Source organism: Rhinoraja longicauda, chromosome 33 (genome assembly GCF_053455715.1).
Source record: "Rhinoraja longicauda isolate Sanriku21f chromosome 33, sRhiLon1.1, whole genome shotgun sequence".
NCBI lineage: Eukaryota > Metazoa > Chordata > Chondrichthyes > Rajiformes > Arhynchobatidae > Rhinoraja > Rhinoraja longicauda.
In genome coordinates this window covers 6,878,067-6,897,595 of record NC_135985.1, presented here as the reverse complement: position 1 = coordinate 6,897,595, position 19,529 = coordinate 6,878,067, and the positions used below count along the sequence as shown (strand labels likewise).

Genomic DNA, 19,529 nt, shown 5'->3' with positions numbered 1-19,529 from the left:
ATCTCTAACACCTGTACTCATCAAGTTCAGCATGGACATTGCGGGTTGTAGGAACTGTTCCTGTGCTGTACTGTTTGGTGTGGGCAGGCGGGAGGACCTGACGACACAAGGAACTGCACATCTGGAATCTTGAATCAAACACAAAGTGCTGGAGTAACTCAGTGGGTCAGTCAGTATCTCTGGAGGAAATGGATAGATGAAGTTTCATATCGGAACCTTGAGAGGAAGTGGGGTTTTGAGGCACTGAACATTCTCAATGGGAGCTGGGATGGGAAAGAGGAGATCCGATGAACAAAATGAAGAATTTTACAAAAGAAAATGAAAATTATGTATTTCAATTGTTTGATAAATTGGTTGGGATATGTCATGAGTTTCAGATCTGCACCAATGGAACAAGATTGAGGCTGGGACAACATTTCTGAGTGCAGTGTCCATATCTTTTAAATCCAAAAAAATGTTTGGAAAATAAATATTAATATACGAGAGGAGAAATGGGACTAAGTTAAAGTCCTTGCTGAACGCAAAACATAAAAGCATAATTGGCTGAATGTTCTCCAATTGTAGTGTAGAATATTTCATACACTATTTTCTACCAGATTATTTTCTCGAATCCCTGTCTAGTCATGGAAGCATTTTAATTCCTTTGAGGTACTGTAAATTCTTAAAAGGCTTGGGATTCTCAACAGTAGCAATTGGTTTTCAGTCACAACCAGTAATTTTTTTGTTAATAAAAATGTGCCTGTATGCACACAAATTAAAAGTTTAAAAGAAAGGCAGAAACAAGAAACTGCAGATGCCTGTTTACAAAAGAAAGGCACAAAGTGTTGGAGTAACTCGGTGGTCAGGAGAACATCTAGAGAACATGGATCGGTGACCTTTCAGCTGGGGACCCTTGAAAGAAATTGAGAAATTAGGACCTGCAGATGGTGGTTAACAAAAAAAAGTTACATTTTCCAACAATTTTTTTCCATCAAAATACCCCCCTTTTCTTTTTTGAATTTGTGACCAATCAACTTCTAATTTAATAAATGAACAAACTAATAACTAAAAAGTAAATTAAAATTCTGAAACGTTGTAACTTTTTATAGAGGTCAGACGTGCACTGAAGTGTAAAGTCACAAAAAAAAACACTGGTCACAACAGCACAGAGCAATATATTTTTTGAAAATTGGTGTGATATATAATCCAAATTCTGAAGGAAGAATTCTCCACTATTCTCTGGGTCTTCTTCCCTAAACTCATGTGCTCTCCAGTTTAAATATAATCTACACCAAACATTCAGCAACTCATCAGCAATTGCTGTGGCACTGCTGGTTATCTTTAAAACAGCTATGCAAACTGTAAACTTGCTGCCAGCAGATCTGTGAAATAGTAGATATGAATATGTCCAAAAAGTCTTTCGTTCTTTCAGTTTAGTTCGGCTCACCGGGTCCGCGCCGTCCAGCGATCCCCGCACATTAACACTATCCTAAACACACTGGGGACAATTTTTACTTTTTCCAAGCCACTTAACCTACAAACCTGTACGTCTTTGGAGTGTGGGAGGAAACCGAAGATCTCGGAGAAACCCCATGCAGGTCAGGGGGAGAACGTACAAACTCCATACAGACAGCACCCGTAGTCGGGATCGAACCCAAGTCCCCGGCGCTGCAAGCGCTGTAAGGCAGCAACTCTACCGCTGCATTCTCATTCTCATACAAAAAAATCTTAAAACCCAAGAACAATCCTTCTATTGAACAAATAAAACCCCTTTCAAATGACCTAAACACTGAATCAATTGTTTAACCTTTTTCTTTCTGGATGATACATATGCATTGCTAATCTGTACCTCAAAGTTTCCAAGCAGACTCAGACTGGTTGCTGGCGGAGCACTAAAACTCAGCTGCTGCTTCTCTTGGTCAGCATCATTCTCTGGTCTTAAATACTTCCTCTGGCTATAAAGAAAAGAGAACACGTCATAAAACCAAGCAATTTGGCCTTTTGTTTGGTGGAGTCAACATCACAAAGAACCAAATCAATGAATCATGTGAAAGCTGTATAAATGGAATATATTGTTATAAATTAAATGCAAGAAACAACATTAACCCTTGATTAACTCAAATAAATGGATACTAATATCTCTAAATCCTGGATTTTGACAGACATGTTTCTCATTAAAATAGTTTCTCACAATCGTGAAATCAGTGCAACAGAAATGACAAAGATTAGAATATGCCACCTCTATACAGAATGTTGTTCACATCCCCTCCTCCAGCTTGCAGTTCTTTCCATTTCTGTACTTCAACTTTTCACTGGGGATTCTTATGTGGTAATGATCACTGTTTTTTCCACAAATACCGGACGGATCAAAAAACAAAGTGCCTCAAAATGAGAGGAAAACACTGCCGGCTTGCCAGCAGATGGTGCTCAACTCCATTAATTGAACTTAAAAGCCAATATATATATATGAACCTAACATTGTAAAATCTACAATCGTAGATTATAAAAACCTAGCAATTGTAAATCACGGAATTATCGACTTAATGCTGATTTTAGCAACCACATGAAGTCTCTCTCTAGAAAGGGGATATATGCGGATCTGAGCAAAGTTTGACGTGGACTTTTTTCTAAAAATGAGTGTTGCAGATTGCAAATGTTGAATTACATTGTCATTTATCGAGTAAATGTGAATTTTGTACTTGGGCACTTGCAGATTAAAATATGTCACAATGGGGAAAGTGGCATCAAAACATTCCAATTAAAATGAATTGGGGCGTTACAATAATAAATCTCAAAAGCATGAGTTCCATGGCACATACAACTCTCTGGGTAAACCATCCTAAAAACACCATTCCACTTACAGCTTTGTTTCAGTCTCTTGACTAGAAATTGTGTCTTGCTTAGGGAATTTAAGGAAAGAAGTAAAATTACCTCAGTTAAAACAATGATATTTGTTTTAAACAAAAACAGAACATAGCCAACTTATGTAATCGGCAATTAACTCTTAAAACATTGTAAAATCCTGAAAAGCAATTCATTAGAGTGATGAGTAAATTGCCAACTAAATTTGGTTTGCATCTGTATCAAAAGACTGACACTTGATTACTGTTGAATGCCACTTGTTTTTTTTTTTCAAACTGTAGAAACAGACACAGAAATACCTTTTGCAAGGTACCCCTTTTAGTCTTTGCAATGAAGTGTCCAGGTCAAAGTATCCCGATTGTTTTTTTCTTGGTGGAACCTTGGTGTACAACAAGATAAATTCTATTAACAATTAAGTTATGCTGATTTACAGACTCTTTGACACTAAGCCACACCTATGATTGTAACAAACAAAATGTTCAACAATAATCCTTAGGTAATACAACAAAAGACTTTTAGGTAATAAGGAAATGAAGAAAGATGGGGTTAGTGCAGGAAAACAGGGTTGAGGTAAGAAAATTAGCCACGATGTTATTGAATGGCAGGGCTGCGTGATCTAATTGTGCTTCTATTTCCTCAGTTTTTTGTAATACATAAAGACTGTTTTCTGATGCCATTAAAAATGTCCCAAACATGAAGTTCACTCGCGATTGAAAGCAAAACCGCAGGGCCAGCATGTTCATATTTACGTTTAGTTTGAAACCTATACAGTGAAATAGAGCTTTCAATGGTACTTTTATAGGAATACAGATGTAGGTCATTCAGCTGCTCTCATTCAATTAGATCAAGGATTATCTGTAGCTCAATTCCATTCACCTGCTTTTGATCACTGTATCTGCGAATAGCCTCAGCAAACACAAATCTGCCAATCCTCTACGTGGAATTTTCAACTGACACAGCATTATAATCTCTTGCAGGGTGGGGAGACAGACTGAGAGAGTTCTAGATTTACAGGGTGAAAATTTGCTTTCGGGTTGCATCCAATATAAGGTAGCTCAAATGCAAAAATTCCTCCTGTATTCTAGATTTCCCGCACAGCTTCTCTGTATCTACTTTACTGAAACCCATTACTATTTTAACAACTGGGTTAAATAATCTATAAAATCTATTCCATCAGTCCGCATAATGCAATTGTTTAAGTCCAGCTTCCAATCTGGTGAATCTGCACTGCACTCCTCCATAATAGTCACATATTTCCAGATATGTGCATAAAACTAAAATGAGTTCTCTCGACCGAGGCTAACCATAGCTCCATGCACCTGAAACATCTCTTCCCTATTATTATATTCCAAGACTCTTGAGATGTTGGATAACATTCCATTAGCCATTCCATCAGCCTACAAGATTCTGCAGATGCTGAAATCTTGAGCAAAAAACAAAGTGTTGGAGGAACTCAGAGAGTCAGGCTGCATCCGTGGAGGAAATGGACAGACAACATTTCGGGTCGGGACCCTTCTTCAGCCTTCTTGTTCATCTTTTGCTGTGCTGCATTATTTTTAACTGATTATTTGCCAATGGTTCATCTAATTCTTTTGCTCCTCGGCAACACTTGACCTCTCACCATTGACATCAACTGAATTCTCCATCTCGGATCCAGAATGGATATAACCTCATATCACCCTGCACTTATTTCTATAAGCCATGTTTTTATTAACCCATTCAATATTTCTTCCTACTTGCATTTACATGTTACTTGTAAATGTGACTTGTTATTTATAAACATAACCTTTTGTTCCTTCATCCAAATCATTTACATAAATATGGTGAAGTGTTATCGCTGCAGCCCAATCTCTGGAAAAAAACGTGATTCATCACATCTTAATAATTACAGAATTGCCATGACATAGCACGTTAATTTACCAAGTACCGGAGTGGAAAGTGGAATTAGAATGGATGGGTACTTGATGATTGACGTGAACATGTTGGGCTGAAGGGCCTATATTCGTGCTGTATGATTCCATGAGAGCATTTACATTCTAATTTTAAAGTTAATTGGCCTCTGCAATTTGGTCTTAGTGTGGAGGCAGTGGATGCGAAAGTGGGCTAACATAAAATTAGTGTGAATGGGTGATGGATGGTCAGCATGGGCTCGGCGGGCCGAAGGGCATCCATGCTGACCATCCATCACCCATTCACACTAATTTTATGTTATCCCACTTTCGCATCCACTCCCTCCACACAAAGACCAAATTGCAAAGGCCGATTAACTTTAAAATTTGTTTGCATGTTGTATCTCTAACCTCTAATTAACACTAATAGATAGAAATCAAAGTCTTGTGTATCTTTGATCCTAGTAGTTTCTCTATCATCAATTTTACTTGTATGAAACCCAGTAAGCTCACCAAGACCAGCTTATCAATCCTGACCCAAAACGTTGCCTCTTCATTTCCCTCCATCAACGCTGCCTGACACGCTGAGTTCCTCCAGCACTGTATGTTTTGGCCAAGATTCCAACATCTGCAGTTCCTTGCATTTCCAAGCTCACCTCTAGGCCTTGTTTTTGGTTCCCTTAGAGTAATAACGTTCTATTCTTTTCCCCTTTGACAATTATTTTTACTCACAACAAACACAAGTTACTGGCAAACCTACAATGCCTTGTCTTTGTTGTCTCAACTGCCATTATTTTAGTGCATCAACATTCATCTTTATCAATCCTCTTCATATATTTACAAAAGGATGGCTATCGCTTGTATGTTTACAACTTCTCACAATTAACTTCTGCCAAGTTGACTGTGAGCTGGCTCATTTATTATCCCATCAAATAACACTCTTCCTTCATCCTCTCAAATTTAATGTCAATTTCAGTCAATTGCTTATTTTAAGATAGTTTATTATTGTCAGATTTTTAATGGATTTATTTTCACCATCGCCGTCATTAAAATTTAGGTCAAATCTATTTCATTTTCACATTAAAGTACTACGTTCGACAAACCTACCCTGAAAGCATTCTAGGAACCCATCATTACTTCCGTAGTTCACCTTTAGTGAAAGGTAAAGCTCTATGCTCTCTATATTTACACATGACCCAGTAACATAACTCGTATTAGGAGATCTAAGCTCTTACAACTATTTTTTTTCAAATTAGATCAAGGATATTAATTTATTTAAGCTTACAAGCAGCTGAATATTACGTAAACCTTTCACAGTAATCTGCTTCACCCATTGCACATCACAAGTACATACACCTAGGTCTAACTGGATTCAGTATTAAAATTATCACCTGTCCAAAGAGATTATTTCAATTATTCTTGGAGACTGGAAATTGAGGTACCCCAGCATGAAATTGCCTGCTCAAAAATGCTGAAAACAGCAATGGTGAGCATTTAAAAAATCTTAAGATTTGAAACCAAAATTACATCATGTTTGCTTGCCAAACATAAAGAGGATGTCGAGTTTAATTTCCAGACTTTGATAAACAACCATACCTGCATGACTCATAAATATCAGATTTTGTTAGCACTGACAGCATAGATGAACATTGAAAAGGATATCCACCAGAAAAAAACACTATATTTATTCATGATATTCAAAACCATGGCTATACACAGTAACACTGTTAAATTATGCTACTGTGAAACAAGTTATTGAAGTATATGAAGGAAAAAAGTAGCTATTTTCCTATCTGACCAAATTCAATATAAATGTAATTGGTGGCAATGGAATTTAAATTATTCAAATCTCACTTCTGTGGTTGTAATAAAATTGCTTTGTTCCACGTAACTGTGTCACTTTGAAATAAGGTTCAAACATTTTTAAATCCCCTTTATGAACTAAAGCAAAGAGAAAAATCCACATGAACTTTCATGAACTAGTAAGCACGTTCCTTGGGAGACTCAGGTTGTAGAATACACAATTTTAATATTATCAAGCTGAATATAGTATTTCAATTATAGAGTCAGATGGCATGGAAACAGGTCTTTTGGACCCACTTGTCCCATTTGCCAGAGTTTGGCCAACATCCTCCAAACTTTTCCTATCTATGTTACTTGTTCAAATGTCTTTTAAATGTTGTTATTGTACATGCCTCAATAACTTCCTCTGGCATTTTGCCAACACCCACTGTGTTGAAAGGTTAGCCCTTAGGTTCGTTTTAAATTTTCCCCCTTTCATCTTAAACCTATGCCGCTAGTTCTTGATTCCCCTACGCTGGGAAAAAGACAGTCCATTCACCATATCTATTCCCCTCATATCTATGAAAGATTACCCTTCAGCCTCCTGTTCTCCTTGCTAGCCCAATCTTTCCTCATACTTCAGCCCCTAGAGGCTTTGAAAATCTTCTCTGCACTCTTTCCAACTTAAGAACAATTTTCTATTGCAATGTTGTAAAGCTTTCATAAACAATCAGAAGTTGCAAATTATTTTCTCACTGAAAAAAAAAATATTTTTCCAATTCTACCAATGCTATTAACTTACTGGACTTGAATGCAAGGGTAATCCAGTACATGGATGAAAAACCTTTGTTGAAATCCCATCTAACGAACGGCGATTCTGTTTCTTCCAAAAGTTACCAGAAGGTCTCAGAGGCGATTTTGCAAAAAGTTTCTGCAAGAAAAATGTTTATTACTATCTTAATTTCAAATTTTATAGTAAAATATATTTTAAAAGGTTAATCTCGATGTAGGAAGTGGTGAACTACTCTTTTGATATTTCCAGGGACTCAATGTTAAAGAATAAGTTTATAAATTACAAGAGCAGAATTAGGTCATTAAGCCCATCAAGTCTACTCCACTATTCAATCATGGCTGATCTATATTTCCCTCTCAACCCCATTTTCTTACCTCTCCCCATAACCCCTGACGAATCAAGATTCTGTCAATCTCTGCCTTGAAAATATCCAATAACTTGGCCACCACAGCCCTCTGTGATTATGGATGGAGGATATTTTTGAGAATTTCTTTATTGGGACAGCGTTTTATACAGAGATCTTACAACCATGTAATATATGCCATTGCTCTTTATTTGAATCTACAACTCTCACAGTAACTTTTTTGTTTACAAGCTATAAATAAAGTGAGCTTGAGTAAGATCAAATGAGTCTTTTGTCCGTGTGAACAAACAGCTGAAAAAAAATAACCAAAATTGCAAGAGTGGATAGGAATTACGAATTGCTGAAATTAGAATGTTCATGCTAGGACATGATGTGGTATGATGTGGATTTTAACTAAAACTGAGTAGTTTGGGTTGGATGCAACAAGATTTCTCAGACCAAACCCTCAGTCCACACTTCTGGAATTAGTGGCGGGAGAATGAAAAATAGATGATTATCAGATGGCAACTTTGATCTATTTGGACAATTGGACGAGTTTTCTAGACTACTTGAAAAGTGGTACAAATGGGAGTCAAAGACATCTGGGTCCAACAGGCTTGTATTTCTCAGTGTCTTCTGATTCACTCGCTGAATCCATCTTACTTGCCTCTCGACACCAACATAAGCCATCATTTCCTATTGACTAGCCCTTTTTGATCAACCACCCATCCTCTTGATATTTCCGATGTCATTGCCCTCTCTCTTTCTCTCTGCATCCCAGCTACGGTCCAATGATACAGGGGTCCCTCCCGACAGCCTATTACACCTCAATCTTCCTATCTGCAGTTGGGAAATAGAAGCAAAAAATAAGGTAAATTCGGATCTTTTGAATCCATTCATGAAACATCATTGGTAATGCCATAATTTATTCTCCATTGCTAATTGCCCTTTAAACTAGAAATCCGTTCTGATCTTTTCATTATAGTGTAGATTCAATGATGATTGGGATTTAGCCCTTGAATATCCAAGTACATATGCTTTAACTGTGTATTGCATTTCAATGACTGAGGGTGGAGGGACTTTGGATTCAGAATGAGGATGATGTAGGTTTAGTAGTTTCCCCATTTATCTTGTAGATCAACTTCAATGCGGTTCCACTTTCTATAGTCATTCTATTTCAGTGGGATGCTTGCTGAAGATGAGGTACAGCAGTTCAGTGAGACTGAGAAAATAGTTAGGATGATGTTGTAGCCTTGCTCAACAACAGCGTTCACCTCTGAGAATGGGCCTTTTAAAGACGGTTCACATCAAGGCTTGCGTGCCGTCATGCCATCGAAGCAGGATGGAGACAGATTTTCGTAGGCAACCATATCGTACAAAGATGTGCCACAGTCCATCTCAACTGATGAAAGTAAAAGCTTTTCAGAGGTCTAAAAAGATCACACATTGTGACTGCCTGACCTGCTGAGTTACTCCGGCATTTTGTGATACCTTCGATTTGTACCAGCATCTGCAGTTATTTTCCTACAATTACAGCACCTCATATTTCGCCTGGGCAGCTTGCAGCCCAGCGGTATGAACATTGACTTCTCCAACTTTAGATAGTTCCTCTGTCCCTCACTTCCCCTCCCCCTTCCCAGATCTCCCACTGTCTTCCTGTCTCCACCTATATCCTTCCTTTGTCCCGCCCCCCTGACATCAGTCTGAAGAGGGGTCTCGACCCGAAACGTCACCCATTCCTTCTCTCCTGAGATGCTGCCTGACCTGCTGAGTTACTCCAGCATTTTGTGAATAAATTCCTACAGTACATTGTGACTAATTCAGTTTCCGATATATTCCGATAGTTAACACAAGGTGAAGATCATGTCCCTTGTGTCTCCATATGGAAAGAACTTAATAGAATAGGTAAAATCCACAATGCTTTCAGGATTGCAGCTCTTTTGATACCGCAGGATAGTGGAGGCAATGATTATTTCTCGCCTGTAATAGACAGTGAACCCTCTGTTATTACAACTGAATCCCAATTGAATATGTTTCCTTTCCTGGAGGTGGTCATAATTATGGGATTTGAGGTTCCCAGGCATGTCCTCCATTATCTGGAAGTGAGAGATGAAGTTGCAAATGTGATACTAAAGTTTCTCTCTGTTCAAGGTTTTAATGTTTTTTTCATTTGCCTGCTGGCATCTTGTCAGTCTGGGATGGATTGTTGTCAGATAGAATGAAGGTGAAAGGACTGGACAAGCTAGATGCAGGAAAAATCTTCCCAATGTTGGGGGAGTCCAGAACCAGGGACCACAGTCTAAGAATAAAGGGGAGGCCATTTAAAACTGAGATGAGAAGAAAAAAATTCACCCAGAGTTGTGAATTTGTGAAATTCTCTGCCACAGAAGGCAGTGGAGGCCAATTCACTGGATGAATTTAAAAGAGTTAGATAGAGCTCTAGGGGCTAGCGGAATCAAGGGGCATGGGGAGAGGGCAGGCACGGGTTACTGATTGTAGATGATCAGCCATGATCACAATGAATGGCGGTGCTGGCTCGAAGGGCCAAATGGCCACCTTCTGCACCTATTTTCTATGTTTTTATGTTTCTTTGAAAGAGTCATGGGTGAAGTTCTTCAAAGTGTTCCTTCCCCCTTCCCAGTGGGTAGTGTCCTCTATTTCTGCTCTTGGTTAACTCTCCTCCAGTCTTTGGACTCAGCAGTTAGACCTTTGGGTGTGTTTGCTAAATGTAGTAATGACACAGTCGAAGAATATGCACCACATGGTTATCAGCAAGTTGCTGGGCATCATTGCATTTGATCTTGACATCGTCTGATTTGATGATTGGACATACTCGTCCTTGACAATAGGCCCGCCTTTTCTTGCAAAGCCATCAGCCTTGTTTGGAATGGCCAGCTTCCACCACTTAACAAGGAAATGTGAGTGCAGGCACAAATCTTGCCTTTTCCTCAACAATGTGCCAATGGCAACCTCATGCACTTTAATGAAACCTGGGAAATCTGTCCTCTAAATTTGAAGCAGGTGGAGATAGATGTGAGGAGAATGGTGAGTGCAAAGTGATTTCATTCTATTTGATTAATTACATTTATTTAAAATACTGTTTTTAATGGCATATCAACTTTGTTCAGTAATTTAGATTTGTTGTAAATTCTATTTTTTTAATAGAAAGATTTAACACATGAGCATTCTTTGTAAGTTTTGAAGATATTCACAATCATTCAATGTCGACCACCTTGGCAGCAGCTAAGCCTGACTTTGGTGTAGTCTTATTGGCTATCAACGCCATTTTAGATCTTGCTGATCACCTGGGACCTGGTCTTCCACAGCTTCAGCATTTACCTGGGAACTCACTTCAAAGACCGGCAACCATAAGATCTGGCTAATTGTGTTTCAAACACTAGAAAATATGTTTCACTCGACCACTGATATCCTTTAAGATAATGGTCATTTTTATTTTGTACATGTGCATTTGTAAATTGCTTGAGAAGACAGATAGCTCCCACATGTCAACAGGTTGCACGTGCTTTGTCTTCAATAGTCGAATGCTTGAATTGTCCAGATGTTTCAGATTATTTTCAGTACAATTCGAAACAGCTGAGATTTCCGAATCAAAGTTTCGTTAAAAGAACTCAATGCCTAACCTCTTCTTCAATCCACTTGTATTTAAAATGTCACAGGCGAAATGTGCCAAGCAAGCCCAAAATGTTGTGTGAACCACACTTAAGGAATTTAATAGCAACAATGACAATTATGATAGCACTTTGAATTAGTTGTGTCACAATACTACAGCTGTATTGAAAATACAATTGCAAGAATATAAACAGTTTATATTGAAAATGTTCTTAATTCAAGAAATTTAAAACAAATGGTCACCAACTTGTCAACATTCTCAAGCAACCCAAGCAGTTCCATCTGCAGTTTGACTTTTTGTGAAGGTTCTCCAAGTCAGCAGAGCAATGGAAGAGTCTCTAATTGCTTGGAGGAATGCAGCTCACTTTGGAAGGGTAAAGACCATACAGGACAAAGTTGGATTGATACCCCATCCGACACCTTAATGTTGCATTCCATACAACTTGGCACATCATGGTTGCAGTGACCATCATCTAAAAATACATTGGAGCAGCTTGGGTCACTAAATGCATCTTGCACATTTATGATTTCTGCTATCCAAGAGCACAAGGGATGGGACACCATAACCTGGAGGCTTCCCAAGTGGCATACCATGGGGATTTAAAAATACAAAATCATTCCTTTACTGTCACTGGGTGTGAATCTCGGAACTCTGTACCTAGCAGCACTGTAGACATACCTCAACTAGGATAGCAGTAGGTCAACAAGGTGACTCACCACCAAATTTTCAAAGTAAATTAGGGTTGACAATGTGATTATCAGGAGCATTTGTTTCCCAGAATATAAAATAGATGGTTTTGATTTGGCATCTATTTCTTTTTTTAAAAGATGAATATCTAAGCAACGTCAACCATGCCACTGTAACCTTTCCTAAGGAAGACTTCTGAGAGTGCCATACATACATTTTTCATGAGGTAACAATATTATATTTAAATAAATAATAGGTTGGTTCAATTAACAATTAAAAAATTAACACAAGAAAATTGAATAACTATACCAATTAGCATAGCTTTTTTTGAGCTATGATTCCCCTGACATCCTCCAAACAAGCGATTACAGTGAACATGTATGTCTGTGAGAATGCTCAGAATCCACATGTTTAGTGCTTTTATAACATTTTTTCAAGTTGTAAAACTCCACACAAGGTTGTGTGTCAAACAACGAGGAACCATTTGCTGACTTTTATTGTCACAGTTGCTCCTGGATGTGTATGTGTATGCAATAATATGTATGTGTGCAATAATACATTGGGTAGATAGCACACTGAGCAGCATATGCAAGTGGAAGGAGGGGAGAAGGGCAGCCTCCTATCTGAATCTCAAAAGAACAATATGGGTTCCAAGAAATGTGTCCTCACTTGAATCTGTGAATATGCACACCTCCAGATTCAGGGACAGTTTCTTCCCAGCTGTTATCAGGCAACTGAATCATACTACCACAACTAGAGAGCAACGTTGAACTACTATCTACCTCTTTGGTGACCCTCGAAATGCCTTTTATCAGACTTTACTGGTTTTACCTTGCACTAAATGGTATTCCCTTATATCATGCATCTATACACTGTAAATGGCTCAATTGTAATATGTATTGTCTTTCTGCCGACTGGATAGCACGCAACAAAAGTTTTTCACTTGCACATGGTACAAATGACAATAAACTAAACTGAATTGATCTGCTACTTCCTGCATCCATGACTGGGCAGGACATAGAACACATTGGCAGTCCCGGTGGGGGTGATGATTGCAGTGAGCAATTTTTGTCTCTAGCTCCGTCCAGATTAGTGTTGGGGAGACTTGCAACATCATTTAGATTTCTTGGCACCCTGTGTAAAGGAGATCAATGAGGCTCTCCATTCAATGAGAAGTGGCTTTATTTAATTATCTCCACTGAGGGATTGACCGCTAGGGAGAACAATCTTCTTTGCTAAGGTTGCTTTGCTTTTGAGTTGTGCATTTTATTGCTGCCCATTCTGAACCAAAATTAATTGAACTCCTTCAATATGTAAAGGCAAAATACTGCTGCAAATACTGAATATGTATTCGGCTGTTCTACCAAGCTGCATTTATACTACCAAATCCTCCAGCCATCTTCTATTGCCTGGATTAAAGTCTTCACGTCAATTCATTTGCAGCAGAATTCATATGTAATCTCCGCACAGATGGCATCCATAATCAGGTTTGGACCCAGGTCTCTAGAGCTGTAAGGTAGCGACTCTACCGCTGCACCACTGTGCCGTCTCATCACATTGAAGACAATACCTGGAGAACCTCTTGGCCTGGTCTTTAACAAGCCACTTCCGTCATCAAACACTGGGCACGGTTCCCTCCTGCACAGTGCCATGCTTCAATGTTTCCCAGGTCAGACTGACAATGTACCCCTCCCCTTTCTGAGGTGACTGGATGTTGCAATCATGAGAATAACTGGACAGCATATTGTTGTTTTGCTTTCTTCAAGCAGAAAATGGCCAGCAGTTAATTGTGCATCACTATCCCATTACATTTTCCGAGGCTATGAATTTAGCTCTCAAGCAACCTAAAATTATTGAATGATTGCTGGGGAACAACAATCTCATACCTAATCATCTCACTCATTCACGAATACCTCAATCATCTAATATCGGATTGAACATTACATTTTTTTTAAAACATTGAAATTTTGCCCAAAGTACAGAATGATGTTCCCATTAACTTTATTTGAGCTGAAGATGCAGCCTCCTATATTTGTTCTATGCAGACTTGTATCATCAATAATGAACCTTATTATAACTCTATAATCCTGATGTTAACAGCTTTCATGCAAAGTCAAATTAAACTGCTTTCATTTGCGGCCAATAAATATAACTACCGATGTTGGAAAAAGTAAAGCTTCCTTACAGTTTGCATTTGAGATTCTCCAGGTCTTTCTCTGCAGTCTCCAATAAGTCTTCTTGGCATCGTTGAATTACGTAAGCAGTGCGATGAATCACGGCTCTGTTTCTTCACGTCAATATTTTCTTGGTCTCCCTTCTTAAAACTGACAGTTTCATTTGTTTTTATTGTACCAGAATGGCCATCGCTGGAAATATCCAATTTATTCCATTCATTTTTAGACCCAAACTTGCTGCAGTCTACACAGTCTGAATGCCAGGTACTTGGGCATTCTCTACTAACGGGCTTATTTTTTACATTGTTGACACCAGTTTCACTACGAGTGCCTGAGTCCAAGTCAATGGTATAGGAACAGTCTGATTTGTCTCTATCAAATGTATTTGTATTAATTTCTGAAGGATCATGATGTATGGGAGGGGTATGTTGTTTTAATTCAGAATTATCTGTAGAGTTCACAGTGTTCTTATGAAAGGAACCAGAACATGATGACTCGACTTTAGATTGTCTGTCAATTACACTGTTGCCAGATACTGCGCATTTCCAGCTCATTTTGCCGATGTAATTGACTTGTGATAGTTCTGATTTACCATGCTTACTTACAGTTCTTTCAGCAGTATGTTTTGTTTCAGATTTGCCAATTGTTTCAGGAAAGGAATCTGCGGGAGATAATTTTCTTTGTGTCTGTGGCTTAGGGGAAGTTTTTTTATCATTGTCAAGTTTAGCCTTTCTACATAACAAGAGTGGAATATCTTGAGAAGGAGTTCTGCTCTTTTTTCTGTTATTTTCCAATAAAATGCTTCCAGTCTGGGTGGCAGAACTACATAGAGTCTCTTTCCTTGTACTTGGGCTTTCCTCTTCAAAAGAGCTCGGCAGTCGCTTTGCACTCGAACTTGACTCTTGTACTGTATTAAAATGGCTTCCAGAAACAGATGGAGGGTTTTGATCACAGTAACTCAGTTGTTGGGCAATCCGTGCAATCACTTCTTCCCTTTCCTGAAGCAAGCTTCCTATCAGAGGGTTCATCTCACCTGAAGAAATCTGGGAAGCTGAACTGCTGGTTTGATTGGAATCTGTCGCAGAAAATGACTTTAATGTTTTGACTGAATGGGTTTCACAACGATGGACTTTAGTTATTTCAGCAGTGTTTGTCCAATTACAAGGCTGAGTCTTAGTTTGTGAACTTCTGATTTCAGGTATTTTGTCAGCATCACTTAATGGTCCCATTTTGCTTGTTTCCAAGATTTCAGGAGAAGGGCATTTTCTTACGTTTATGGAACTTGTTGGCAACAATTCATGGTTTCGAATAGCTGTGAAAGCCTGTTTGTTATACCTCTGTTGGATTCCTGGTGTGTTGCTGTACTCTTGCTCTTTTACATTGGTATGTTGATAAGCATCCTTCTCTTGACTGGGCATACTTTTCCCAAAGAAACTGAAGTTGGTGTGAATACTGCATGTTAACAGCGGGTAACTTGGCTGCCTTGGCAAGGACAGAACGCTCACTCGCAAAGCCAGGCTGTGTGAAATATTAGGAACTGGAAAGACATGTTCAACTGGAGGCTGAGTAAAATTTAGCAACATGTCTTCATCTGTTGCACTTATTCTAAATATTAAAAAAAATAAAAAATTTAAGATGTCACAAACAAAAACATTAGAACATTGTATTATGCAATTTTTCAAACTTTCAATTAACTTGGCGATTACAGTTTTGTGTATTTGTATTCCTGATTCCCGCTTGCTATATATAGAGATATGTTTCTGGCATTAGCACATAACCTTGATGTTAGTGCCAGGTTTTGGCCTCATCCAGTAAAGAAAGTAGTTTCTTTCTCATTTACCCTATTCACCTTAAACACTGAAAATGATCATTCCTTAAATACAGAGGCACGAGTTTATTTGTCATGTGCATTGGGGCCAAATCAATGACATTCTTACTTGCTTTAGCCTTACAGGCTGCAGCAGTATTCCCTTGTTTCCATATTTTAGTCAGAGTGTCATATACATGGAAACGGGCCTTTCAACTCAACGTCCATGCGAACCAATTTGCCCCATCTAAGCTAGTCCCATTTGCCCGTATTTGGCCCATATATCCTCCTAAACCTTTCTTACCCAAGTACCCGGCCAAGGGTCTTTCAAATGGGACCATTAAGTGATGCTTTCAAATCTGCCTTAACTACCTCCTGAGGCAGCTCATTCCATGCACCCACCTATTTCTGAGTGAAAATGTTGCCTCTTCAGGTTCCTATTAAATCATTCCTCTCTCACCTTAAACTTATATCCTCTGGTCCTTGATTCCCCTACCCTTAAAATAGACCAGATTAAATATATGCCATTATGAACATAGGCATTAAATTTGTTTGTGTTTAAAAAAAAAAACTATTTCTGGATTACATTCATAGGAAGGCATAATCAACTTTATTTTAAGTTATTCAAAATCATAATTTTAAAATTATAATAATAATAATTCCAGATATCACTCACCGGTAGAGAATATTGCGTGGAACAACACCTTGTGACACACTCAGCCAAGCACTCAGCTGAGAAAAGAAGACATAAGAACGGACAGCCTGCAGAATGCTTTTCTCTTCAATAAAACGATCTCCAGTCCTTCAGATTAAAAAGAGAAATATTAATAATATAGTTAGTACAAAGCATTATTAAAACTAGGCATCTGTTAAACATAGACACTAGTGAAACACTCTCAAAATCTAATCCAGTCATTGGACAATGAGAAATACTTGACTGGGGAAGTGAAGGGAATGGTAACTCTTGCCCGTCTTTCTCAAACAAGAGTGATTAAGTTAAGAACGCTTTTAATGCCCAATGTGTCAATGATTTCATGATTTTTTAAAAAGAAAGTAGATGTGCTTCATAGATATGAAATCATGCAATGAGAAACTGGAGCATCTCCACCGATTGACCTAAATGAAGTGAGGATCCCTATGAACAGAAAATATCATTAAACGTGGATTGCAATGAGTGACGACTATTTCAGTTTCCTTCTAACATTGAATTATTGGCACCATTTTTTAAAAAGGGATCTCTTCCTCCATTCATCAACAAATGCACCCATTGATCTAAAGCTATCAAATTTTCTCACTGAGTTAGTTTAATAATGAAGCTCTTGTCCCATCCTTTTTAGTAACTCCAAATGCGCGCACATCCCCTGCATCTCCAAAGGAAGGCAAAACCCATTCTCCCCAAGCTGAAACCATAGTACTCAACAATCACTTTCCAAAAGTTGCACTTTTGTTCACAATACTATTACAACATGGTCTGCTATGTCTTAAGACAGTGTTGAAGTTTTTCACATTTATTGGGGGCTGCACTCATCCATATGAGAGTGTGTTCCATCGCACTTCTGACTAATGCCTTGTAGTACGTGGAAAGGCTTTGAGGTGTTTTGATGTCACCCTACACAAGATTCCCAGGCTCTGATCTGCTCTTGTGGCCACAGTATTCATGTGCCTACTCCAGTTCAGATTCAGGTCGATGTTGATGATGGGGGACTAAGTGAAGGTAATGCCATTAAATATCAAAAAGGTAGGTGATTAGATTATTCATTGTTAGGTATAGTCACTCCTGGCACTTTTACAATAGAAATATTACTTGCCATTTGTTAACTGTGCCCAACTATTGTCCAGACCTTGCCAAGTGCAAGCATAAACTAGTTCATTTGCTAAGGAGTTGCAAATGGGGTGATGTGTACAATCAGTTGTGTAATCTGTGCAATCATCAGTTAATTGATGAATTTAAAAGGGAGCTGGATAGAGCTCGAGGGGTTAGCGGAATCAAGGGGTATGGGGAGAAGGCAGGCACGGGTTACTGATTGCGGATGATCAGCCATGATCACAATGAATGGCGGTGCTGGCTCGAAGGGCCAAATGGCCTCCTCCTGCACCTATTTTCTTTGTCTATGTTTAATTGAATTCATCTTTCATCTCCTACTATTTCTCATCTACTCTCAGCAACATCATCCAAAAACAAAATGGTTTTCACATGAGTGCTGACAAAACTCAGTTCCATCCCACTATCTCTATCACTATCTATTAGTTAGTGCAACCAACTCTAACTTTGATCAACCACATGAAACTTTATTCCCAAGCCACAATCTCCAGCCTTCTCCAAGACATCAACTAGAGGCTAAAACATACCATTTACAACATTGATGTCGTATTTAGCTACAAGATACACATTTCATGCCTTCAGGTCCCATTTCCATTTAATCTGCTACAGAACCCTCCAGCAGCTGCTCTACCACCATAACTCTTCAACTATGCATTCATTAACCAGAAGACTTGGTAATTCTAATATATACCTGACAGTTTCCTCACTGACTGTTCTCAAGGTCTTTCAAAACTCTGCTGTCATTGCCCCTTTCTCTTATTGTCCTGCATGATAATTTATAAGGGCACCTAGCTAAGCAATACCATGGCCACTTCTCATCCAGGCCCAAAGTCCCCCAATGACATCTGCATTTCTGTTCCAGAGATCATCCTTGGATTGAAATTGCTCCTCGACTCATAACTGTATCTACAGCCGCCAATTACGTGTCCCAAATAACCTTCCTACCTCCACTTCTACCCTGAAGCCACCTCCATCAAAATCACCTCATGTGACACAGGTTTTAGGCATCATCCCTAACTGATCGTTATGGGCCCACATAAAACTTTGCTTGGTAGCCCTTCTTGGTGTCCTGTGGAATTAAAGACACCAAAGGCACTTGTACTTTCTTGAGGTGAGAGAAACTTACTTATGATTTACCCGAATTTATATTAAACCTGCTTTACTCCTAATTTTTACTTTGTTTTAATCACAATGCTGCAGCGTACTTGATCCATTATTCAAAATAACTGAGATTTTTCTCAGAGAAAATATTCCCCCCAATGCAAAAACTAAATGTATAAACCCAGGGAATCTAAACAGGAGGATAAAGCAATTTAATGCCAATGTGCAGGAAACTGTGGCTTTGAACTATTACAAGTTATGTAAACACCTGTAAATTGAGATGCACAACGATAAATTTAACTACCCAGGAGGCTGCTACACAATTTATTCAAAATTATTTGGTCGAGCATGCTATAAAAGACAGGGAAATACTTTATTAAAGATGCATTAAACACCAAATGTAGTCACGTGGTTTCAGTAGCATGTGTAGATCATTTTACAATTTATCACAATGATTGCCCCAAGAAATCTACACTGTACCTACGAAAGATGCTGTCTTTTACTTACTGAGAAACAAAACGAGTAAACCCAACAGCCGTGGTGTGCTGTGCCTGAACAAATTCCAACAAAATACATGGCCTGTAAGCTAATTCTCAGTCTCAGACAATGGTTTCTGTATTTATATTCTTTGTTTCAACTGTATGGCATTATTCATTCTT

The 19,529-nt window shown here is 38.6% G+C and overlaps 1 protein-coding gene across 5 annotated transcripts in view; it reads right to left on the bottom strand.

Moving 5' to 3' along the window:
- atosa (atos homolog A) overlaps positions 1-19,529 on the bottom strand; it is a 73,243-nt gene that overhangs the window by 15,752 nt on the left and 37,962 nt on the right. For all 5 annotated transcript variants that reach the window (XR_013549286.1, XM_078427531.1, XM_078427528.1 and 2 more), the window contains 5 exons: positions 16,624-16,749; positions 14,152-15,745; positions 7,315-7,443; positions 3,141-3,220; positions 1,829-1,934 (listed from right to left, as the gene is read on the bottom strand). Coding sequence is in view for 4 of the 5 variants with exons in the window: in XM_078427531.1 (XP_078283657.1) it covers positions 1,829-1,934; positions 3,141-3,220; positions 7,315-7,443; positions 14,152-15,745; positions 16,624-16,749 (2,035 nt within the window). In the remaining variant the exon portion in view is untranslated. The remainder of the gene's footprint in view (positions 1-1,828; positions 1,935-3,140; positions 3,221-7,314; positions 7,444-14,151; positions 15,746-16,623; positions 16,750-19,529) is intronic.